At 50.8% G+C, this 25647-nt stretch overlaps 1 protein-coding gene across 4 annotated transcripts in view; it reads left to right on the top strand.

Moving 5' to 3' along the window:
• meis1b (Meis homeobox 1 b) overlaps positions 1–25647 on the top strand; it is a 197897-nt gene that overhangs the window by 150526 nt on the left and 21724 nt on the right. For 3 of the 4 annotated variants that reach the window (XM_045701809.1, XM_045701808.1, XM_045701810.1), the window contains exons 10-12: positions 14506–14564; positions 16163–16252; positions 17229–17325. In XM_045701809.1, the coding sequence (XP_045557765.1) occupies positions 14506–14564; positions 16163–16252; positions 17229–17287 (208 nt within the window). In that variant the 3' untranslated portion in view covers positions 17288–17325. The remainder of the gene's footprint in view (positions 1–14505; positions 14565–16162; positions 16253–17228; positions 17326–25647) is intronic. The other variant, XM_045701811.1, reaches the window with a different exon arrangement.

Consider the following 25647-nt stretch of genomic DNA (forward strand, 5'->3'; position numbering starts at 1 on the left):
CTCTTTTTTCTGGAGGGATGGTGATGAAGGGTAGAAGACAGGATATTAGAGATGAACGGAGAGAGGGAGAGACAGAAGAGGAGTAATAATGAATCAGTTGGAGAGACAGAGCAATGAAGAGATAGAAAACTAGAGGAGACCATTCTGTCATCAGGAAAAAGGGAAATGCCCTCATGAGCATCCCTTTGTCTTTTTATCTCCTTCCTTGGGAGTTTCTCTACCTCTACCACTCTGTAGTCACCTCTATCCCCCACCACTACCACTCTGTAGTCACCTCTATCCCCCACCACTACCACTCTGTAGTCACCTCTATCCCCCACCACTACCACTCTGTAGTCACCTCTATCCCCCACCACTACCACTCTGTAGTCACCTCTATCCCCCACCTCTACCACTCTGTAGTCACCTCTATCCCCCACCACTACCACTCTGTAGTCACCTCTATCTCCCACAACTACCACTCTGTAGTCACCTCTATCCCCCACCACTACCACTCTGTAGTCACCTCTATCCCCCACCACTACCACTCTGTAGTCACCTCTATCTCCCACCTCTACCACTCTGTAGTCACCTCTATCCCCCACAACTACCACTCTGTAGTCACCTCTATCCCCCACCACTACCACTCTGTAGTCACCTCTATCCCCCCACCACTACCACTCTGTAGTCACCTCTATCCCCCCACCACTACCACTCTGTAGTCACCTCTATCCCCCACCACTACCACTCTGTAGTCACCTCTATCCCCCACCACTACCACTCTGTAGTCACCTCTATCCCCCACCACTACCACTCTGTAGTCACCTCTATCCCCCACCACTACCACTCTGTAGTCACCTCTATCCCCCACCACTACCACTCTGTAGTCACCTCTATCCCCCCACCACTACCACTCTGTAGTCACCTCTATCCCCCACCACTACCACTCTGTAGTCACCTCTATCCCCCACCACTACCACTCTGTAGTCACCTCTATCCCCCACCACTACCACTCTGTAGTCACCTCTATCCCCCACCACTACCACTCTGTAGTCACCTCTATCCCCCCACCACTACCACTCTGTAGTCACCTCTATCCCCCACCACTACCACTCTGTAGTGACCTCTATCCCCCACCACTACCACTCTGTAGTCACCTCTATCCCCCACCACTACCACTCTGTAGTCACCTCTATCCCCCACCACTACCACTCTGTAGTCACCTCTATCCCCCACCACTACCACTCTGTAGTCACCTCTATCCCCCACCACTACCACTCTGTAGTCACCTCTATCCCCCCACCACTACCACTCTGTAGTCACCTCTATCCCCCACCACTACCACTCTGTAGTCACCTCTATCCCCTCTGTAGCACCTCTATCCCCCACCACTACCACTCTGTAGTCACCTCTATCCCCCACCACTACCACTCTGTAGTCACCTCTATCCCCCACCACTACCACTCTGTAGTCACCTCTATCCCCCCACCACTTACCACTCTGTAGTCACCTCTATCCCCCCACCACTACCACTCTGTAGTCACCTCTATCCCCCCACCACTACCACTCTGTAGTCACCTCTATCCCCCACCACTACCACTCTGTAGTCACCTCTATCCCCCCACCACTACCACTCTGTAGTCACCTCTACCCCCACCACTACCACTCTGTAGTCACCTCTATCCCCCACCACTACCACTCTGTAGTCACCTCTATCCCCCACCACTACCACTCTGTAGTCACCTCTATCCCCCACCACTACCACTCTGTAGTCACCTCCATCCCCCACCACTACCACTCTGTAGTCACCTCTATCCCCCACCACTACCACTCTGTAGTCACCTCTATCCCCCACCACTACCACTCTGTAGTCACCTCTATCCCCCACCACTACCACTCTGTAGTCACCTCTATCCCCCACCACTACCACTCTGTAGTCACCTCTATCCCCCCACCACTACCACTCTGTAGTCACCTCTATCCCCCACCACTACCACTCTGTAGTCACCTCTATCTCCCACCACTACCACTCTGTAGTCACCTCTATCTCCCACCACTACCACTCTGTAGTCACCTCTATCCCCCCACCACTACCACTCTGTAGTCACCTCTATCCCCCACCACTACCACTCTGTAGTCACCTCTATCCCCCACCACTACCACTCTGTAGTCACCTCTATCCCCCACCACTACCACTATGTAGTCACCTCTATCCCCCACCACTACCACTCTGTAGTCACCTCTATCTCCCACCACTACCACTCTGTAGTCACCTCTATCCCCGACCACTACCACTCTGTAGTCACCTCTATCCCCCACCACTACCACTCTGTAGTCACCTCTATCTCCCACCACTACCACTCTGTAGTCACCTCTATCCCCCCACCACTACCACTCTGTAGTCACCTCTATCTCCCACCACTACCACTCTGTAGTCACCTCTATCCCCCCACCACTACCACTCTGTAGTCCACTCTATCCCCCCACCACTACCACTCTGTAGTCACCTCTATCCCCCACCACTACCACTCTGTAGTCCACTCTATCCCCCACCCTTACCACTCTGTAGTCACCTCTATCCCCCACCACTACCACTCTGTAGTCACCTCTATCCCCCCACCACTACCACTCTGTAGTCACCTCTATCTCTTGCTAAGTTCTTTTTTCATTGTGAAATCAAAAATAGTACTGTGGCTGTTGTTTCCTTAAAACTGGGGATGAAATGGAAGTGTCCAGTGGTGCCAACAGCAGGGGCACATAAATCAAGTTACAACCCCATGATCCTTCACTCCTAAAGGTCAGCATAGGTCACAGGGTCAGTTGACAAGGGTTTAGGCTGAGCTGAGCAAGGCCAGGGTGGTGTGTGTGTGTGTGTGTGTGTGTGTGTGTGTGTGTGTGTGTGTGTGTGTGTGTGTGTGTGTGTGTGTGTGTGTGTGTGTGTGTGTGTGTGTGTGTGTGTGTGTGTGTGTGTGTGAGCGTGTGAGCGAGCAAGAGCAGATTGACCATGTGTTATATGGGGGCCACAGGGTGAGTGGGTTGGGTTATAGAAGCTATATATACCACGTATACTGCTGTAACGAACACACATACACACACAATGATTCATGGACATTCTCTAACTGTCAGGGTTAGGGTTAAGATGTACTGTCAGGGTTAGGGTTAAGATGTACTGTTAGGGTTAGGGTTAGGGTGTACTGTCAGGGTTAGGGTTAGGGTTAGGGTGTACTGTCAGGGTTAGGGTTAGGGTTAGGATGTACTGCCAGGGTTAGGGTTAGGGTTAGGGTGTACTGTCAGGGTTAGGGTTAAGGTTAGGGTGTACTGTCAGGGTTAGGATTAGGATGTACTGTTAGCGTTAGGGTTAGGATGTACTGTCAGGGTTAGGGTTAGGGTGTCTTCTCAGGGTTAGGGTTAGGGTGTACTGTCAGGGTTAGAGTTAGGGTTAGGATGTACTGTCAGGGTTAGGGTTAGGATGTACTGTCAGGGTTAGGGTTAGGGTGTATTCTCAGGGTTAGGGTTAGGGTGTACTGTCAGGGTTAGGGTTAGGGTGTACTGTCAGGGTTAGGGTTAGGGTGTACTGTCAGGGTTAGGGTTAGGATGTACTGTCAGGGTTAGGGTTAGGATGTACTGTCAGGGTTAGGGTTAGGATGTACTGTCAGGGTTAGGGTTAGGATGTACTGTCAGGGTTAGGGTTAGGGTGTACTGTTAGGGTTGGGGTGTACTGTCAGGGTTAGGGTTAGGATGTACTGTCAGGGTTAGGGTTAGGATGTACTGTCAGGGTTAGGGTTAGGATGTACTGTCAGGGTTAAGGTTAGGATGTACTGTCAGGGTTAGGGTTAGGGTGTACTGTCAGGGTTAGGGTTAGGATGTACTGTCAGGGTTAGGGTTAGGATGTACTTTCAGGGTTAGGGTTAGGGTGTCTTCTCAGGGTTAGGATTAGGGTGTACTGTCAGGGTTAGGGTTAGGGTGTACTGTCAGGGTTAGGGTTAGGGTGTACTGTCAGGGTTAGGGTTAGGATGTACTGTCAGGGTTAGGGTTAGGATGTACTGTCAGGGTTAAGGTTAGGATGTACTGTCAGGGTTAGGGTTAGGGTGTACTGTTAGGGTTGGGGTGTACTGTCAGGGTTAGGGTTAGGATGTACTGTCAGGGTTAGGGTTAGGATGTACTGTCAGGGTTAGGGTTAGGATCCCCCACCACTACCACTCTGTAGTCACCTCTATCTCCCACCACTACCACTCTGTAGTCACCTCTATCCCCCACCACTACCACTCTGTAGTCACCTCTATCCCCCACCACTACCACTCTGTAGTCACCTCTATCCCCCACCACTACCACTCTGTAGTCACCTCTATCCCCCACCACTACCACTCTGTAGTCACCTCTATCTCCCACCACTACCACTCTGTAGTCACCTCTATCCCCCACCACTACCACTCTGTAGTCACCTCTATCCCCCACCACTACCACTCTGTAGTCACCTCTATCCCCCACCACTACCACTCTGTAGTCACCTCTATCCCCCACCACTACCACTCTGTAGTCCACTCTATCCCCCACCATTACCACTCTGTAGTCACCTCTATCCCCCACCACTACCACTCTGTAGTCCACCTCTATCCCCCACCCTTACCACTCTGTAGTCACCTCTATCCCCCACCACTACCACTCTGTAGTCCACTCTATCCCCCACCACTACCACTCTGTAGTCACCTCTATCCCCCACCACTACCACTCTGTAGTCACCTCTATCTCTTGCTAAGTTCTTTTTTCATTGTGAAATCAAAAATAGTACTGTGGCTGTTGTTTCCTTAAAACTGGGGATGAAATGGAAGTGTCCAGTGGTGCCAACAGCATGGGCACATAAATCAAGTTACAATCCCCATGATCCTTCACTCCTAAAGGTCAGCATAGGTCACAGGGTCAGTTGACAAGGGTTTAGGCTGAGCTGAGCAAGGCCAGGGTGGTGTGTGTGTGTGTGTGTGTGTGTGTGTGTGTGTGTGTGTGTGTGTGTGTGTGTGTGTGTGTGTGTGTGTGTGTGTGTGTGTGTGTGTGTGTGTGTGTGTGTGTGTATGAGCGAGCGAGCGAGCAAGAGCAGATTGACCATGTGCTTTATGGGGGCCACAGGGTGAGTGGGTTGGGTTATAGAAGCTATATATACCACGTATACTGCTGTAACAAACACACATACACACACAATGATTCATGGACATTCTCTAACTGTCAGGGTTAGGGTTAAGATGTACTGTCAGGGTTAGGGTTAAGATGTACTGTCAGGGTTAGGGTTAAGATGTACTGTTAGGGTTAGGGTTAGGGTGTACTGTCAGGGTTAGGGTTAGGGTTAGGGTGTACTGTCAGGGTTAGGGTTAGGGTGTACTGTCAGGGTTAGGGTTAGGGTTAGGGTGTACTGTCAGGGTTAGGGTTAGGGTTAGGATGTACTGCCAGGGTTAGGGTTAGGGTTAGGGTGTACTGTCAGGGTTAGGGTTGAGGTTAGGGTGTACTGTCAGGGTTAGGATTAGGATGTACTGTTAGCGTTAGGGTTAGGATTTACTGTCAGGGTTAGGGTTAGGGTGTCTTCTCAGGGTTAGGGTTAGGGTGTACTGTCAGGGTTAGAGTTAGGGTTAGGATGTACTGTCAGGGTTAGGGTTAGGATGTACTGTCAGGGTTAGGGTTAGGATGTACTGTCAGGGTTAGGGTTAGGGTGTCTTCTCAGGGTTAGGGTTAGGGTGTACTGTCAGGGTTAGGGTTAGGGTGTACTGTCAGGGTTAGGGTTAGGGTGTACTGTCAGGGTTAGGGTTAGGATGTACTGTCAGGGTTAGGGTTAGGATGTACTGTCAGGGTTAGGGTTAGGATGTACTGTCAGGGTTAAGGTTAGGATGTACTGTCAGGGTTAGGGTTAGGGTGTACTGTTAGGGTTAGGGTGTACTGTCAGGGTTAGGGTTAGGATGTACTGTCAGGGTTAGGGTTAGGATGTACTGTCAGGGTTAGGGTTAGGATGTACTGTCAGGGTTAAGGTTAGGATGTACTGTCAGGGTTAGGGTTAGGGTGTACTGTCAGGGTTAGGGTTAGGATGTACTGTCAGGGTTAGGGTTAGGATGTACTGTCAGGGTTAGGGTTAGGGTGTCTTCTCAGGGTTAGGATTAGGGTGTACTGTCAGGGTTAGGGTTAGGGTGTACTGTCAGGGTTAGGGTTAGGGTGTACTGTCAGGGTTAGGGTTAGGATGTACTGTCAGGGTTAAGGTTAGGATGTACTGTCAGGGTTAGGGTTAGGGTGTACTGTTAGGGTTGGGGTGTACTGTCAGGGTTAGGGTTAGGATGTACTGTCAGGGTTAGGGTTAGGATGTACTGTCAGGGTTAGGTTAGGATGTACTGTCAGGGTTAAGGTTAGGATGTACTGTCAGGGTTAGGGTTAGGGTGTACTGTCAGGGTTAGGGTTAGGATGCACTGTCAGGGTTAGGGTTAGGATGTACTGTCAGGGTTAGGGTTAGGGTGTCTTCTCAGGGTTAGGATTAGGGTGTACTGTCAGGGTTAGGGTTAGGGTGTACTGTCAGGGTTAGGGTTAAGATGTACTGTCAGGGTTAGGGTTAAAATGTACTGTCAGGGTTAGGGTTAGGATGTACTGTTAGGGTTAGGGTTAGGGTGTAGTGTCAGGGTTAGGGTGTACTGTCAGGGTTAGGGTTAGGGTGTACTGTCAGGGTTAGGATGTACTGTCAGGGTTAGGGTTAGGGTTAGGGTGTACTGTCAGGGTTAGGATGTACTGTCAGGGTTAGGGTTAGGGTTAAGATGTACTGTCAAGGGTTAGGGTTAAGATGTACTGTTAGGGTTAGGGTTAAGATGTACTGTTAGGGTTAGGGTGTACTTTCAGGGTTAGGATGTACTGTCAGGGTTAGGGTTAGGGTTAAGATGTACTGTTAGGGTTAGGGTTAGGATGTACTGTCAGGGTTAGGGTTAAGATGTACTGTTAGGGTTAGGGTTAGGGTGTACTGTCAGGGTTAGGGTTAGGGTGTACTGTCAGGGTTAGGGTTAGGATGTACTGTCAGGGTTAGGGTTAGGGTGTACTGTCAAGGATAGGGTTAAGATGTACTGTCAGGGTTAGGGTTAAGATGTACTGTCAGGGTTAGGGTTAGGGTTAGGATGTACTGTCAGGGTTAGGGTTAGGATGTACTGTCAGGGTTAGGGTTAGGATGTACTATCAGGGTTAGGGTTAGGGTGTACTGTCAGGGATAGGGTTAAGATGTACTGTCAGGGTTAGGGTTATGGTTAGGATGTACTGTCAGGTTTAGGGTTAGGATCTACTGTCAGGGTTAGGGTTAGGATGTACTGTCAGGGTTAGGGTTAGGATGTGCTGTCAGGGTTTGGGTTAGGGTTAGGATGTATTGTCAGGGTTAGGGTTAGGATGTACTGTCAGGGTTAAGGTTAGGATGTGCTGTCAGGGTTAGGGTTAGGGTTAGGATGTACTGTCAGGGATAGGGTTAAGATGTACTGTCAGGGTTAGGGTTAAGATGTACTGTCAGGGTTAGGGTTAGGGTTAGGATGTACTGTCAGGGTTAGGGTTAGGATGTACTGTCAGGGTTAGGGTTAGGATGTACTGTCAGGTTTAGGATGTACTATCAGGGTTAGGGTTAGGGTGTACTGTCAGGGATAGGTTTAAGATGTACTGTCAGGGTTAGGGTTAGGGTGTACTGTCAGGGTTAGGGTTAGGATGTACTGTCAGGGTTAGGGTTAGGATGTGCTGTCAGGGTTAGGGTTAGGGTTAGGATGTACTGTCAGGGTTAGGGTTAGGATGTACTGTCAGGCTTAGGGTTAGGATGTACTGTCAGGGTTAGGGTTAGGGTTAGGATGTACTGTCAGGGATAGGGTTAAGATGTACTGTCAGGTTTAGGGTTAGGGTTAGGATGTACTGTCAGGGTTAGGGTTAGGATGTACTGTCAGGGTTAGGGTTAGGATGTACTGTCAGGGTTAGGGTTAGGATGTACTGTCAGGGTTAGGGTTAGGGTGTACTGTCAGGGTTAGGGTTAGGGTGTCTTCTCAGGGTTAGGGTTAGGGTGTACGGTTAGGGTTAGGGTGTACTGTCAGGGTTAGGGTTAGGGTGTACTGTCAGGGTTAGGGTTAGGGTGTACTGTTAGGGTTAGGGTGTACTGTCAGGGTTAGGGTTAGGATGTACTGTCAGGGTTAGGGTTAGGATGTACTGTCAGGGTTAGGGTTAGGATGTACTGTCAGGGTTAAGGTTAGGATGTACTGTCAGGGTTAGGGTTAGGGTGTACTGTTAGGGTTAGGGTGTACTGTCAGGGTTAGGGTTAGGATGTACTGTCAGGGTTAGGGTTAGGATGTACTGTCAGGGTTTGGGTTAGGATGTACTGTCAGGGTTAAGGTTAGGATGTACTGTCAGGGTTAGGGTTAGGGTGTACTGTCAGGGTTAGGGTTAGGATGTACTGTCAGGGTTAGGGTTAGGATGTACTGTCAGGGTTAGGGTTAGGGTGTCTTCTCAGGGTTAGGGTTAGGGTGTACTGTCAGGGTTAGGGTTAGGGTGTACTGTCAGGGTTAGGGTTAAGATATACTGTCAGGGTTAGGGTTAGGATGTACTGTCAGGGTTAGGGTTAGGATGTACTGTTAGGGTTAGGGTTAGGGTGTACTGTCAGGGTTAGGGTGTACTGTCAGGGTTAGGGTTAGGGTGTACTGTCAGGGTTAGGATGTACTGTCAGGGTTAGGGTTAGGGTGTACTGTCAAGGATAGGGTTAAGATGTACTGTCAGGGTTAGGGTTAAGATGTACTGTCAGGGTTAGGGTTAGGGTTAGGATGTACTGTCAGGGTTAGGGTTAGGATGTACTGTCAGGGTTAGGGTTAGGATGTACTGTCAGGGTTAGGGTTAGGGTGTCTTCTCAGGGTTAGGATTAGGGTGTACTGTCAGGGTTAGGGTTAGGGTGTACTGTCAGGGTTAGGGTTAAGATGTACTGTCAGGGTTAGGGTTAAAATGTACTGTCAGGGTTAGGGTTAGGATGTACTGTTAGGGTTAGGGTTAGGGTGTAGTGTCAGGGTTAGGGTGTACTGTCAGGGTTAGGGTTAGGGTGTACTGTCAGGGTTAGGATGTACTGTCAGGGTTAGGGTTAGGGTTAGGGTGTACTGTCAGGGTTAGGATGTACTGTCAGGGTTAGGGTTAGGGTTAAGATGTACTGTCAAGGGTTAGGGTTAAGATGTACTGTTAGGGTTAGGGTTAAGATGTACTGTTAGGGTTAGGGTGTACTTTCAGGGTTAGGATGTACTGTCAGGTTAGGGTTAGGGTTAAGATGTACTGTTAGGGTTAGGGTTAGGATGTACTGTCAGGGTTAGGGTTAAGATGTACTGTTAGGGTTAGGGTTAGGGTGTACTGTCAGGGTTAGGGTTAGGGTGTACTGTCAGGGTTAGGGTTAGGATGTACTGTCAGGGTTAGGGTTAGGGTGTACTGTCAAGGATAGGGTTAAGATGTACTGTCAGGGTTAGGGTTAAGATGTACTGTCAGGGTTAGGGTTAGGGTTAGGATGTACTGTCAGGGTTAGGGTTAGGATGTACTGTCAGGGTTAGGGTTAGGATGTACTGTCAGGGTTAGGATGTACTATCAGGGTTAGGGTTAGGGTGTACTGTCAGGGATAGGGTTAAGATGTACTGTCAGGGTTAGGGTTATGGTTAGGATGTACTGTCAGGTTTAGGGTTAGGATCTACTGTCAGGGTTAGGGTTAGGATGTACTGTCAGGGTTAGGGTTAGGATGTGCTGTCAGGGTTTGGGTTAGGGTTAGGATGTATTGTCAGGGTTAGGGTTAGGATGTACTGTCAGGGTTAAGGTTAGGATGTGCTGTCAGGGTTAGGGTTAGGGTTAGGATGTACTGTCAGGGATAGGGTTAAGATGTACTGTCAGGGTTAGGGTTAAGATGTACTGTCAGGGTTAGGGTTAGGGTTAGGATGTACTGTCAGGGTTAGGGTTAGGATGTACTGTCAGGGTTAGGGTTAGGATGTACTGTCAGGTTTAGGATGTACTATCAGGGTTAGGGTTAGGGTGTACTGTCAGGGATAGGTTTAAGATGTACTGTCAGGGTTAGGGTTAGGGTGTACTGTCAGGGTTAGGGTTAGGATGTACTGTCAGGGTTAGGGTTAGGATGTGCTGTCAGGGTTAGGGTTAGGGTTAGGATGTACTGTCAGGGTTAGGGTTAGGATGTACTGTCAGGCTTAGGGTTAGGATGTACTGTCAGGGTTAGGGTTAGGGTTAGGATGTACTGTCAGGGATAGGGTTAAGATGTACTGTCAGGTTTAGGGTTAGGGTTAGGATGTACTGTCAGGGTTAGGGTTAGGATGTACTGTCAGGGTTAGGGTTAGGATGTACTGTCAGGGTTAGGGTTAGGATGTACTGTCAGGGTTAGGGTTAGGGTGTACTGTCAGGGTTAGGGTTAGGGTGTCTTCTCAGGGTTAGGGTTAGGGTGTACGGTTAGGGTTAGGGTGTACTGTCAGGGTTAGGGTTAGGGTGTACTGTCAGGGTTAGGGTTAGGGTGTACTGTTAGGTTAGGGTGTACTGTCAGGGTTAGGGTTAGGATGTACTGTCAGGGTTAGGGTTAGGATGTACTGTCAGGGTTAGGGTTAGGATGTACTGTCAGGGTTAAGGTTAGGATGTACTGTCAGGGTTAGGGTTAGGGTGTACTGTTAGGGTTAGGGTGTACTGTCAGGGTTAGGGTTAGGATGTACTGTCAGGGTTAGGGTTAGGATGTACTGTCAGGGTTTGGGTTAGGATGTACTGTCAGGGTTAAGGTTAGGATGTACTGTCAGGGTTAGGGTTAGGGTGTACTGTCAGGGTTAGGGTTAGGATGTACTGTCAGGGTTAGGGTTAGGATGTACTGTCAGGGTTAGGGTTAGGGTGTCTTCTCAGGGTTAGGGTTAGGGTGTACTGTCAGGGTTAGGGTTAGGGTGTACTGTCAGGGTTAGGGTTAAGATATACTGTCAGGGTTAGGGTTAGGATGTACTGTCAGGGTTAGGGTTAGGATGTACTGTTAGGGTTAGGGTTAGGGTGTACTGTCAGGGTTAGGGTGTACTGTCAGGGTTAGGGTTAGGGTGTACTGTCAGGGTTAGGATGTACTGTCAGGGTTAGGGTTAGGGTGTACTGTCAGGGTTAGGATGTACTGTCAGGGTTAGGGTTAGGGTTAAGATGTACTGTCAAGGGTTAGGCTTAAGATGTACTGTTAGGGTTAGGGTTAAGATGTACTGTTAGGGTTAGGGTGTACTTTCAGGGTTAGGATGTACTGTCAGCGTTAGGGTTAGGGTTAAGATGTACTGTTAGGGTTAGGGTTAGGATGTACTGTCAGGGTTAGGGTTAAGATGTACTGTTAGGGTTAGGGTTAGGGTGTACTGTCAGGGTTAGGGTTAGGGTGTACTGTCAGGGTTAGGGTTAGGATGTACTGTCAGGGTTAGGGTTAGGGTGTACTGTCAAGGATAGGGTTAAGATGTACTGTCAGGGTTAGGGTTAAGATGTACTGTCAGGGTTAGGGTTAGGGTTAGGATGTACTGTCAGGGTTAGGGTTAGGATGTACTGTCAGGGTTAGGGTTAGGATGTACTGTCAGGGTTAGGATGTACTATCACGGTTAGGGTTAGGGTGTACTGTCAGGGATAGGGTTAAGATGTACTGTCAGGGTTAGGGTTAGGGTTAGGGTGTACTGTCAGGTTTAGGGTTAGGATGTACTGTCAGGGTTAGGGTTAGGATGTACTGTCAGGGTTAGGGTTAGGATGTGCTGTCAGGGTTAGGGTTAGGGTTAGGATGTACTGTCAGGGTTAGGGTTAGGATGTACTGTCAGGGTTAGGGTTAGGATGTACTGTCAGGGTTAGGGTTAGGGTTAGGATGTACTGTCAGGGATAGGGTTAGGATGTACTGTCAGGGTTAGGGTTAAGATGTACTGTCAGGGTTAGGGTTAGGGTTAGGATGTACTGTCAGGGTTAGGGTTAGGATGTACTGTCAGGGTTAGGGTTAGGATGTACTGTCAGGGTTAGGATGTACTATCAGGGTTAGGGTTAGGGTGTACTGTCAGGGATAGGGTTAAGATGTACTGTCAGGGTTAGGGTTAGGGTGTACTGTCAGGGTTAGGGTTAGGATGTACTGTCAGGGTTAGGGTTAGGATGTACTGTCAGGGTTAGGGTTAGGATGTGCTGTCAGGGTTGGGGTTAGGGTTAGGGTGTAGTGTCAGGGTTAGGGTTAGGATTTACTGTCAGGGTTAGAGTTAGGGTTAGGATGTACTGTCTGGGTTAGGGTTAGGGTTAGGTTGTACTGTCAGGGTTAGGGTTAGGGTTAGGATGTACTGTCAGGGTTAGGGTTAGGGTGTACTGTCAGGGTTAGGGTTAGGATGTACTGTCAGGGTTAGAGTTAGGGTTAGGATGTACTGTCAGGGTTAGGGTTAGGATGTACTGTCAGGGTTAGGGTTAGGGTGTACTGTCAGGGTTAGGGTTAGGATGTACTGTCAGGGTTAGGGTTAGGGTGTACTGTCAGGGTTAGGGTTAGGATGTACTGTCAGGGTTAGGGTTAGGATGTACTGTCAGGGTTAGGGTTAGGATGTACTGTTAAGAATAATAGCACATTACTATCCAATGACAAGGTGGCATTTTTCTGATTCTTTGCCAACTGCGTTCAAAAGTCAGGACTCCCAACTCGTGAGTTGATCTCAGCATTAGACTCCCAACTCGTGAGTTGATCCCAGCATTAGACTCCCAACTCGTGAGTTGATCTCAGCATTAGATGGAACATCTCTTTCAGACAGGAGGGAAATACATAAACATGTTCCCAACACGCTGTGAATCCCTCTCATAAAGGCTTCAGTGTTTCTGTGTGACGGTGTGAATCCCTCTCATAAAGGCTTCAGTGTTTCTGTGTGACGGTGTGAATCCCTCTCATAAAGGCTTCAGTGTTTCTGTGTGACGGTGTGAATCCCTCTCATAAAGGCTTCAGTGTTTCTGTGTGACGGTGTGAATCCCTCTCATAAAGGCCTCAGTGTTTCTGTGTGACGGTGTGAATCCCTCTCATAAAGGCTTCAGTGTTTCTGTGTGACGGTGTGAATCCCTCTCATAAAGGCTTCAGTGTTTTTGCCTGTGTGACGCTGTGAATCCCTCTCTTAAAGGCTTCAGCGTTTTTGCCTGTGTGACGCTGTGAATCCCTCTCATAAAGGCTTCAGTGTTTCTGTGTGACGCTGTGTGTATACAGGTCTAGGATCTTAATTTGACCTATATTTTTTCAAAGCAAAATAACACTGTAGAAACAGGATTTTAACGTTTTATCCATAATATTGCTTGATCGTTGGTTAGGCTATTAGCAGGCTAAAAGTAGACTACATGAAAAGTGCAATACTGTTAATATGACCGTGTGTTAGCGTGATATTTAGTGAATTTATGTATATGTCTGTAAATCACGAAGCTCATCTGCATTTTCTGCGGTGGTGGAAAATTCTCGGCAACAAAAGAGTGATCAAATTAAGATAGGTACATTTAAAAGTGCCACAAATTTGTACAAGCCGTAATGTTTTGTTAAAGTCAGAATGTTTTGTTATGTAATGTTTTGTTAAAGTTCTTGCTTGTCAAGGTACGATTTTACCATGACACTCCCATGCTCTTCCTAGGCTTGACGTTGTTATGAGAAAAACTGTTCCTCACTCTCCAACTGTCATGGCTAGCTGATATAATCTGAGGAGAGGCTGTCATGGCTAGCTGATATAATCTGAGGAGAGGCTGTCATGGCTAGCTGATATAATCTGAGGAGAGGCTGTCATGGCTAGCTGATATAATCTGAGGAGAGGCTGTCATGGCTAGCTGATATAATCTGAGGAGAGGCTGTCATGGCTAGCTGATATAATCTGAGGAGAGGCTGTCATGGCTAGCTGATATAATCTGAGGAGAGGCTGTCATGGCTAGTTGATATAATCTGAGGAGAGGCTGTCATGGCTAGCTGATATAATCTGAGGAGAGGCTGTCATGGCTAGCTGATATAATCTGAGGAGAGGCTGTCATGGCTAGCTGATATAATCTGAGGAGAGGCTGTCATGGCTAGCTGATATAATCTGAGGAGAGACTGTCATGGCTAGCTGATATAATCTGAGGAGAGGCTGTCATGGCTAGCTGATATAATCTGAGGAGAGGCTGTCATGGCTAGCTGATATAATCTGAGGAGAGGCTGTCATGGCTAGCTGATATAATCTGAGGAGAGGCTGTCATGGCTAGTTGATATAATCTGAGGAGAGGCTGTCATGGCTAGTTGATATAATCTGAGGAGAGGCTGTCATGGCTAGCTGATATAATCTGAGGAGAGACTGTCATGGCTAGTTGATATAATCTGAGGAGAGGCTGGTTTTGACAGTGTATTTTTTTGTAGCTGAATATCAAACTTTTAACTGTAGATTGTTGCTATTTTTCTTTGTGATGATCGAAACCTGTCTATTTTTGGATCTTTCTTCGAAATATTCTAACCATGTTTCTCTCTTTCTCTCCTTCTCCCTCTCTCCTTCCCTCCCCTCTCCCCCTCTCTCTCCTTGTGTCCTACAGGTTCATCAATGCCAGAAGGAGAATAGTTCAGCCCATGATCGACCAGTCTAACCGTGCAGGCAAGTCTCCCATAGTTACTGTATTCAAGTCTCGCAGGCGAAAGGCCTCCACAAGCCATGCACCTGGTCCCTGTCCCTTTCCTGGAGCTTCCTCGGCCGGTAAATACTGGACCTCCCCACTCCCCCTAAAACAAACAACCAAACCCATCGCGGTGTCAATAAGGAGTGACTGACCACATACTAAAACAAGCCTTTAGACAGTCGTCCTAAATAAACTTTCTTCAATTGAATTGAGTTGAATTGCAGCTCTGCACTAATACAGTAACTCTGACATGTTGCTTTTGGGTTATGAGTCCTAATTTATGCCAAGAACGATTTCATGATGTAAAACTATTAAAACATTATTAAATAATAATAACATGATTGGTTAATAATAATAATAATAATAATTGGGTTAATATTCATGAAGAATGGGTTGTTGTTGTCTGTTGTTGTTTTAAACAACCCTAGCTGTGTCCTCAACCAAGTTTGTCCAAATCGCCCCCCTCCCCCAAATTGCCCCCCTCCCCCCAAATTGCCCCCCTCCCCCAGATTGCCCCCCATCCCCCCAAATCGCCCCCTGCCCCCCAAATTGCCCTCCTCCCCCCAGATCTCCCCCACAGAATTGAAATACTAATAGGGCATAACATTTTTTTAAACCAAACCCCCAAACTCCAACCAAACCAAAACACAGAGGCATTGACAGATTTCACTTTTTTGGGAGGTGACTTTTGTTTGGGTTCCCAGCTCCAGCTACCCCCCTCTCGTTACCCCCACCCCCCAAACCTCCCCTTCTTGCGGCTGCTGTGAGTGAGTGTTGGGTCCCTGGTGCATGGCTTGGCTTGGACTGCTGTAAAGTTTATTACCTGTAATAGGGGTCAGAGGTCAGGGCGGCATTAGGGGCTCAGTAAAGTTCAAAGACATTCACTGGGTCTGAGCTCTTGTTTTTGCTTGACTGACCCCCAAACAGCCTGTATCAGAGGTAAGTGGATTTCTATGGGAGAGCAGTACAAGGGGAGAGGAAACGGGTCAGTCTCCAGTTACCTGTTTAGCTCGTCTACCATGTGCTGCCTGCTGCCTTTTCTAGCCCTATGTCTCTGATAAAGCATTGTGGTGAGCTTTGCTAAATATCACATTTATTTCAATATTTATATTTAAACACATTGATACACATATTTATACGAAGCTATTATTACAATATTTTCTAGTTATTTAAATATCTTATTTTTCTAGTTTCTTATTTTTCTTATTTCCTCAATGCTTTTCAGTGATCTTTCAAAGAGTTGTTGAAAAGATTCCTTCCAATATGTAGATCCGCTGACCTGAGAAATGTACATTAGTTCACTTTCTATTTTAGTTGAAGTAATACTATTTATAAATTGAGAATCAGCTTCACTAGAACAGAAGTGGGCTCATCTCTGGTGCTGTTATTTAGTGTATTCCTTATAGTGCTACACATCTGAGAGGCTGGTGGGTAAAGGGTGAAAGGCAAGGCAGTACCATCCCAGGCCCTAATGCACCCAACAGACCAACAGATGATTTCAGCTACAGCCACTGAGTCTTAATTAAAAGCACTAATTGACCAATGCCCCCTCCCCCCCCGCCCCCCCCCCCCACAGTAAGTCAAGGAGCCCCCTACACCCCAGATGGACAACCCATGGGGGGCTTCGTGATGGACGGGCAGCAGCACATGGGAATCAGACCACCTGGTAAGACCCTCCCTCGGCGTGTCTGTCTGTCTGTCTGTCGCTCTCTTTCGTCTTTCTTTCCTTTGTCTGTCTTTTCATTCTGTCTCTCTCCATCCTCTCTCCCTCTTTCTCTCTCTCTCTCTCCCTCCTCTGTATCATTCTGTCTCTCCGTCTCTCTCTCTCGCTCTCTCTCTTCGCTCTCCCTCCTCTTCTCTCTCTCTCTCTCTCTCTCTCTCGTCTGTTCTATGTTTTCGTCTGGTCTGGTCTGCCATACATATGCCTGCCTTCCCACAAGTCCTTGGTGTAGAAATTCCCAGGGTGTCCTAAAAACACACACACACCACCTCTTACAGTAGCACAGGTGAAGTTCCTCACATAGCAACTCCTCTGCCTCTCCTTCCTTCTCAGTCTTTCTCTGTCTCACGCCATTGGGCCTAACCACAAGATTCTGCCCTTAAGCCTCTCTCTCTCTCTCTCTCTCTCTCTCTCTCTCCATCTCCATCTCTCTGCCCTTTTCCTCTGTACACCGTGCTGTTCTCTAGCCCTACCTCCTCTGCCTCTTTGGCTCTTTGGCCTCTTCCTGTCACCTGTAGTGGAGCCAGACCAAAGGTCACCTTTGATTTGGGCTGTCCTATAGACAGGTTGGCTGGCTACATCAGCGCGCGTCGATGTGACCGGAAGGCGTGCGTTGCCATGGTTCTGAACGGTCAGATAGATAGCAACAATGACAAGAAGCTGCCATGTGGGGAATCGTAGGAGGCAGGTTTCAGCTCGTTCTGTCCTGTTCTTGATACCATGTCTTGTTGTGAGGTGTTTTTGACTGATGTCATGGCTATGCTAATATGGCTTAATAGTAGAGCCTGACCAAAGCTCTCCTTTCATTTGGTCTGTTGATGTGTTTCATAGAAACCCCTCCTTTTCTCTGTCCCATCCTGTACTGCTCAGACTGGGCTTTCCATCTCAACAACCTTGTTGTTCTTGTTCCCCTCTCCAATAGGAGCGATGAGTGGCATGGGGATGAACATGGGCATGGAAGGACAGTGGCACTACATGTAGTCTTTCACCTGTCAATCAATCGCTCATCATATGGGGAAGTAAGTACAAACACAGTCTTACCATTTAATTGTAGGTAGACATTGGTCGACTTGTTCTGAGGCAATTGTTTAGTTTTGCCAGATAATATCTGTCTCATAGTTGGCTCCATACTTCATCAGTATTGAGATTTCTTCTTCCTGGTTGCCTCTGTCCTTTCCTCCCTCCCTTCTTCCCTCCATCCCCCCTCCTTCCCCCTGTCTCTCCCTCCCCCCTCCCTCCCCCTCTCTTTCTCCCTCCATCCTTCTCTCCCTCTCTCCCCCTGTCCCTCACTCCCCCTCCATCCTTACACTCCCTTGAGATTTCTTCTTCCTGTTTGCCTCTGTCCTTTCCTCCCTCCCCATCCCCCCTCACTCCCTCCTTTCCTCCATCCCCCTCCTTCCCCCTGTCCCTCCTCCCCCATCCCTCCCCCCTATCTTTCTCCCTCCCCTATCCTTCCCCCCTCCATCCCTCTCTCCCCCTGTCCCTCCCTTTGTCTGGTGATAGGTCTCTTTGATCTGTGGCATGTCGGGGACTGTGTGTGTGTGTGTGTGTGTGTGTGTGTGTGTGTGTGTGTGTGTGTGTGTGTGTGTGTGTGTGTGTGTGTGTGTGTGTGTGTGTGTGTGTGTGTGTGTGTGTGTGTGTGTGTGAGTGTGTGTGTGTGTGTGTCGTCCCCACTCCCACACAACACAGCCATCAATCACATCACTAACCAGCACACACTGTCATATCTGCAGAGGAAAATAAAGGGAAGGTGAATGAATGAGAGAGAGAGAGAGAGAGAGAGAGAGAGAGAGAGAGAGAGAGAGAGAGAAAACATTCTCTTGTCAGTGATGTGTAGGAGGGAATGGGAACAAACTCTGGCTAATTTCATGCACACAAAGTAAAGGAGGTAGAGAGCAAGGGGCAGGGGAGAGATGAGGTTGGGATGCTGGTTGAGGGGGAGATGAGATGAGGTTGGGGTTCTGGTTGAGGGGAGATGAGATGAGGTTGGGGTGCTGGTTGGGGGAGATGAGATGAGGTTGGGATGCTGGTTGAGGGGGAGATGAGATGAGGTTGGGGTGCTGGTTGAGGGAGAGATGAGATGAGGTTGGAGTGCTGGTTGAGGGGGAGATGAGATGAGGTTGGGATGCTGGTTGAGGGGAGATGAGATGAGGTTGGGATGCTGGTTGAGGGGAGATGAGATGAGGTTGGGATGCTGGTTGAGGGGGAGATGAGATGAGGTTGGGATGCTGGTTGAGGGGGAGATGAGATGAGGTTGGGGTGCTGGTTGAGGGGGAGATGAAATGAGGTTGGGGTGCTGGTTGAGGGGGAGATGAGATGAGGTTGGGGTGCTGGTTGAGGGGGAGATGAGATGAGGTTGGGGTGCTGGTTGAGGGGGAGATGAGATGAGGTTGGGATGCTGTTGAGGGGGAGATGAGATGAGGTTGGGGTGCTGGTTGAGGGGGAGATGAGATGAGGTTGGGATGCTGGTTGAGGGGGAGATGAGATGAGGTTGGGATGCTGGTTGAGGGGGGAGATGAGATGAGGTTGGGGTGCTGGTTGAGGGGGAGATGAGATGAGGTTGGGGTGCTGGTTGAGGGGGAGATGAGATGAGGTTGGGGTGCTGGTTGAGGGGAGATGAGATGAGGTTGGGGTGCTGGTTGAGGGGAGATGAGATGAGGTTGGGATGCTGGTTGAGGGGAGATGAGATGAGGTTGGGATGCTGGTTGAGGGGGAGATGAAATGAGGTTGGGGTGCTGGTTGAGGGGAGATGAGAGGAGGTTGGGGTGCTGGTTGAGGGGGAGATGAGATGAGGTTGGGATGCTGGTTGAGGGGGGAGATGAGATTGGGGTTGGGGTGCTGGTTGAGGGGGAGATGAGATGAGGTTGGGGTGCTGGTTGGGGGAGATGAGATGAGGTTGGGGTGCTGGTTGGGGGAGATGAGATGAGGTTGGGGTGCTGGTTGAGGGGGAGATGAGATGAGGTTGGGGTGCTGGTTGAAGGGGAGATGAGATGAGGTTGGGATGCTGGTTGAGGGGGAGATGAGATGAGGTTGGGGTGCTGGTTGGGGAGATGAGATGAGGTTGGGGTGCTGGTTGGGGGAGATGAGATGAGGTTGGGGTGCTGGTTGAGGGAGCCGATGAGATGAGGTTGGGGTGCTGGTTGAGGGGGAGATGAGGTTGGGGTGCTGGTTGGGGGAGATGAGATGAGGTTGGGGTGCTGGTTGAGGGGGAGATGAGGTTGGGGTGCTGGTTGGGGGAGATGAGATGAGGTTGGGGTGCTGGTTGGGGAGAGATGAGATGAGGTTGGGATGCTGGTTGGGGAGATGAGAAGAGGTTGGAGTGCTGGTTGGGGGAGATGAGATGAGGTTGGGATGCTGGTTGAGGGGGGAGATGAAATGAGGTTGGGGTGCTGGTTGAGGGGGAGATGAGAGGAGGTTGGGATGCTGGTTGAGGGGGAGATGAGATGAGGTTGGGATGCTGGTTGAGGGGGAGATGAGGTTGGGGTTGGGATGCTGGTTGAGGGGGAGATGAGATGAGGTTGGGGTGCTGGTTGGGGGAGATGAGATGAGGTTGGGGTGCTGGTTGGGGGAGATGAGATGAGGTTGGGATGCTGGTTGAGGGGGAGATGAGATGAGGTTGGGGTGCTGGTTGAGGGGAGATGAGATGAGGTTGGGATGCTGGTTGAGGGGAGATGAGATGAGGTTGGGGTGCTGGTTGGGGAGATGAGATGAGGTTGGGGTGCTTCGTTGGGGGAGATGAGATGAGGTTGGGGTGCTGGTTGAGGGAGAGATGAGATGAGGTTGGGATGCTGGTTTAGGGGGAGATGAGGTTGGGGTGCTGGTTGGGGAGATGAGATGAGGTTGGGGTGCTGGTTGAGGGGGAGATGAGGTTGGGGTGCTGGTTGGGGAGATGAGATGAGGTTGGAGTGCTGGTTGGGGAGATGAGATGAGGTTGGGGTGCTGGTTGAGGGGGAGATGAGATGAGGTTGGGGTGCTGGTTGGGGGAGATGAGATGAGGTTGGCATGCTGGTTGAGGGGGAGATGAAATGAGGTTGGGATGCTGGTTGAGGGGGAGATGAGATGAGGTTGGGATGCTGGTTGGGGGGAGATGAGAAGAGGTTGGAGTGCTGGTTGGGGGAGATGAGATGAGGTTGGGGTGCTGGTTGAGGGGGAGATGAGATGAGGTTGGGGTGCTGGTTGGGGGAGATGAGATGAGGTTGGGATGCTGGTTGAGGGGGAGATGAGATGAGGTTGAGATGCTGGTTGAGGGGGAGATGAGATGAGGTTGGGATGCTGGTTGAGGGGGAGATGAGATGAGGTTGGGATGCTGGTTGAGGGGGAGATGAAATGAGGTTGGGGTGCTGGTTGAGGGGGGAGATGAGATGAGGTTGGGATGCTGGTTGAGGGGGAGATGAGATGAGGTTGGGATGCTGGTTGAGGGGGAGATGAGGTTGGGAATGGGATGCTGGTTGAGGGGGGAGATGAGATGAGGTTGGGGTGCTGGTTGGGGGAGATGAGATGAGGTTGGGGTGCTGGTTGAGGGAGATGAGATGAGGTTGGGATGCTGGTTGAGGGGGAGATGAGATGAGGTTGGGGTGCTGGTTGAGGGGGAGATGAGATGAGGTTGGGATGCTGGTTGAGGGGAGATGAGATGAGGTTGGGATGCTGGTTGAGGGGGAGATGAGATGAGGTTGGGATGCTGGTTGAGGGGGAGATGAGATGAGGTTGGGATGCTGGTTGAGGGGGAGATGAAATGAGGTTGGGGTGCTGGTTGAGGGGGAGCTGAAATGAGGTTGGGGTGCTGGTTGAGGGGGAGATGAGATGAGGTTGGGATGCTGGTTGAGGGGGAGATGAGATGAGGTTAGGATGCTGGTTGAGGGGGAGATGAGGTTGGGGTTGGGATGCTGGTTGAGGGGAGATGAGATGAGGTTGGGGTGCTGGTTGGGGGAGATGAGATGAGGTTGGGGTGCTGGTTGGGGGAGATGAGATGAGGTTGGGATGCTGGTTGAGGGGAGAGATGAGGTTGGGGTGCTGGTTGAGGGGGAGATGAGATGAGGTTGGGATGCTGGTTGAGGGGGAGATGAGATGAGGTTGGGGTGCTGGTTGGGGAGATGAGATCAGGTTGGGGTGCTGGTTGGGGGAGATGAGATGAGGTTGGGGTGCTGGTTGAGGGAGAGATGAGATGAGGTTGGGATGCTGGTTGAGGGGGAGATGAGGTTGGGGTGCTGGTTGGGGAGATGAGATGAGGTTGGGGTGCTGGTTGGGGGAGATGAGATGAGGTTGGGGTGCTAGTTGAGGGAGAGATGAGATGAGGTTGGGATGCTGGTTGAGGGGGAGATGAGGTTGGGGTGCTGGTTGAGGGGAGATGAGATGAGGTTGGGGTGCTGGTTGAGGGGGAGATGAGGTTGGGGTGCTGGTTGTGGGAGATGAGATGAGGTTGGGGTGCTGGTTGGGGGAGAGATGAGATGAGGTTGGGATGCTGGTTGGGGGAGATGAGAAGAGGTTGGGGTGCTGATTGGGGGAGATGAGATGAGGTTGGGATGCTGGTTGAGGAGGAGATGAGATGAGGTTGGAATGCTGGTTGAGGGGGAGATGAGATGAGGTTGGGATGCTGGTTGAGGGGGAGATGAGATGAGGTTGGGATGCTGGTTGAGGGGGAGATTAGATGAGGTTGGGATGCTGGTTGAGGGGGAGATGAAATGAGGTTGGGGTGCTGGTTGAGGGGGAGATGAGATGAGGTTGGGATGCTGGTTGAGGGGGAGATGAGATGAGGTTGGGATGCTGGTTGAGGGGGGAGATGAGGTTGGGGTTGGGATGCTGGTTGAGGGGGAGATGAGATGAGGTTGGGGTGCTGGTTGGGGGAGATGAGATGAGGTTGGGGTGCTGGTTGGGGGAGATGAGATGAGGTTGGGATGCTGGTTGAGTGGGAGATGAGATGAGGTTGGGGTGCTGGTTGAGGGGGAGATGAGATGAGGTTGGGATGCTGGTTGAGGGGGAGATGAGATGTGGTTGGGGTGCTGGTTGGGGGAGATGAGATGAGGTTGGTGTGCTGGTTGGGGGAGATGAGATGAGGTTGGGGTGCTGGTTGAGGGAGAGATGAGATGAGGTTGGGATGCTGGTTGAGGGGGAGATGAGGTTGGGGTGCTGGTTGGGGAGATGAGATGAGGTTGGGGTGCTGGTTGAGGGGGAGATGAGGTTAGGGTGCTGGTTGGGGGAGATGAGATGAGGTTGGGGTGCTGGTTGGGGGAGAGATGAGATGAGGTTGGGATGCTGGTTGGGGAGATGAGAAGAGGTTGGGGTGCTGGTTGGGGGAGATGAGATGAGGTTGGGATGCTGGTTGAGGGGGAGATGAGATGAGGTTGGGATGCTGGTTGAGGGGGAGATGAGATGAGGTTGGGATGCTGGTTGAGGGGGAGATGAGATGAGGTTGGGATGCTGGTTGAGGGGAGATGAGATGAGGTTGGGATGCTGGTTGAGGGGGAGATGAGATGAGGTTGTGGTGCTGGTTGGGGAGATGAGATGAGGTTGGGGTGCTGGTTGGAGGAGATGAGATGAGGTTGGGATGCTGGTTGAGGGGGAGATGAGATGAGGTTGGGGTGCTGGTTGAGGGGGAGATGAGATGAGGTTGGGATGCTGGTTGAGGGGGAGATGAAATGAGGTTGGGGTGCTGGTTGAGGGGGAGATGAGATGAGGTTGGGATGCTGGTTGAGGGGAGATGAGATGAGGTTGGGATGCTGGTTGAGGGGGAGATGAGGTTGGGGTTGGGATGCTGGTTGAGGGGAGATGAGATGAGGTTGTGGTGCTGGTTGGGGGAGATGAGATGAGGTTGGGGTGCTGGTTGGGGGAGATGAGATGAGGTTGGGATGCTGGTTGAGGGGGAGATGAGATGAGGTTGGGGTGCTGGTTGAGGGGGAGATGAGATGAGGTTGGGATGCTGGTTGAGGGGGAGATGAAATGAGGTTGGGGTGCTGGTTGAGGGGGAGATGAGATGAGGTTGGGATGCTGGTTGAGGGGGAGATGAGATGAGGTTGGGATGCTGGTTGAGGGGAGATGAAATGAGGTTGGGGTGCTTGTTGAGGGGGAGATGAGATGAGGTTGGGATGCTGGTTGAGGGGGAGATGAGATGAGGTTGGGATGCTGGTTGAGGGGGGAGATGAGATGAGGTTGGGATGCTGGTTGAGGGGGAGATGAGATGAGGTTGGGATGCTGGTTGAGGGGGAGCTGAAATGAGGTTGGGGTGCTGGTTGAGGGGGAGATGAGATGAGGTTGGGATGCTGGTTGAGGGGGAGATGAGGTTGAGGTTGGGATGCTGGTTGAGGGGGAGATGAGATGAGGTTGGGGTGCTGGTTGGGGGAGATGAGATGAGGTTGGGGTGCTGGTTGAGGGGGAGATGAGATGAGGTTGTGGTGCTGGTTGGGGGAGATGAGATGAGGTTGGGATGCTGGTTGAGGGGGAGATGAGATGAGGTTGGGATGCTGGTTGAGGGGGAGATGAGATGAGGTTGGGATGCTGGTTGAGGGGGAGATGAGATGAGGTTGGGGTGCTGTTTGAGGGGGAGATGAAATGAGGTTGGGGTGCTGGTTGAGGGGGAGATGAGATGAGGTTGGGATGCTGGTTGAGGGGGAGATGAGATGAGGTTGGGATGCTGGTTGAGGGGAGATGAAATGAGGTTGGGGTGCTGGTTGAGTGGGAGATGAGATGAGGTTGGGATGCTGGTTGAGGGGGAGATGAGATGAGGTTGGGATGCTGGTTGAGGGGGAGATGAGATGAGGTTGGGATGCTGGTTGAGGGGGAGATGAGATGAGGTTGGGATGCTGGTTGAGGGGGAGATGAAATGAGGTTGGGGTGCTGGTTGAGGGGGAGATGAGATGAGGTTGGGATGCTGGTTGAGGGGGAGATGAGATGAGGTTGGGATGCTGGTTGAGGGGGAGATGAGGTTGGGGTTGGGATGCTGGTTGAGGGGGAGATGAGATGAGGTTGGGGTGCTGGTTGGGGGAGATGAGATGATGTTGGGGTGCTGGTTGGGGAGATGAGATGAGGTTGGGATGCTGGTTGAGGGGGAGATGAGATGAGGTTGGGGTGCTGGTTGAGGGGGAGATGAGATGAGGTTGGGATGCTGGTTGAGGGGGAGATGAGATGAGGTTGGGATGCTGGTTGAGGGGGAGATGAGATGAGGTTGGGATGCTGGTTGAGGGGGGAGATGAGATGAGGTTGGGATGCTGGTTGAGGGGGAGATGAAATGAGGTTGGGATGCTGGTTGAGGGGGAGATGAGGTTGGGGTGCTGGTTGGGGGAGATGAGATGAGGTTGGGGTGCTGGTTGAGGGGGAGATGAGGTTAGGGTGCTGGTTGGGGGAGATGAGATGAGGTTGGGGTGCTGGTTGGGGGAGAGATGAGATGAGGTTGGGATGCTGGTTGGGGGGAGATGAGATGAGGTTGGGGTGCTGGTTGGGGAGATGAGATGAGGTTGGGGTGCTTCGTTGGGGGGAGATGAGATGAGGTTGGGGTGCTGGTTGAGGGAGAGATGAGATGAGGTTGGGATGCTGGTTTAGGGGAGATGAGGTTGGGGTGCTGGTTGGGGAGATGAGATGAGTTTGGGGTGCTGGTTGAGGGGGAGATGAGGTTGGGGTGCTGGTTGGGGGAGATGAGATGAGGTTGGAGTGCTGGTTGGGGGAGATGAGATGAGGTTGGGGTGCTGGTTGAGGGGGAGATGAGATGAGGTTGGGGTGCTGGTTGGGGGAGATGAGATGAGGTTGGCATGCTGGTTGAGGGGGAGATGAAATGAGGTTGGGATGCTGGTTGAGGGGGAGATGAGATGAGGTTGGGATGCTGGTTGGGGGAGATGAGAAGAGGTTGGAGTGCTGGTTGGGGGAGATGAGATGAGGTTGGGGTGCTGGTTGAGGGGGAGATGAGATGAGGTTGGGGTGCTGGTTGGGGGAGATGAGATGAGGTTGGGATGCTGGTTGAGGGGGAGATGAGATGAGGTTGAGATGCTGGTTGAGGGGGAGATGAGATGAGGTTGGGATGCTGGTTGAGGGGGAGATGAGATGAGGTTGGGATGCTGGTTGAGGGGGAGATGAAATGAGGTTGGGGTGCTGGTTGAGGGGGAGATGAGATGAGGTTGGGATGCTGGTTGAGGGGGAGATGAGATGAGGTTGGGATGCTGGTTGAGGGGAGATGAGGTTGGGAATGGGATGCTGGTTGAGGGGGAGATGAGATGAGGTTGGGGTGCTGGTTGGGGGAGATGAGATGAGGTTGGGGTGCTGGTTGGGGGAGATGAGATGAGGTTGGGATGCTGGTTGAGGGGGAGATGAGATGAGGTTGGGGTGCTGGGTTGAGGGGGAGATGAGATGAGGTTGGGATG

The sequence above is a fragment of the Salmo salar genome, chromosome ssa18, assembly GCF_905237065.1.
Source record: "Salmo salar chromosome ssa18, Ssal_v3.1, whole genome shotgun sequence".
Lineage (NCBI taxonomy): Eukaryota > Metazoa > Chordata > Actinopteri > Salmoniformes > Salmonidae > Salmo > Salmo salar.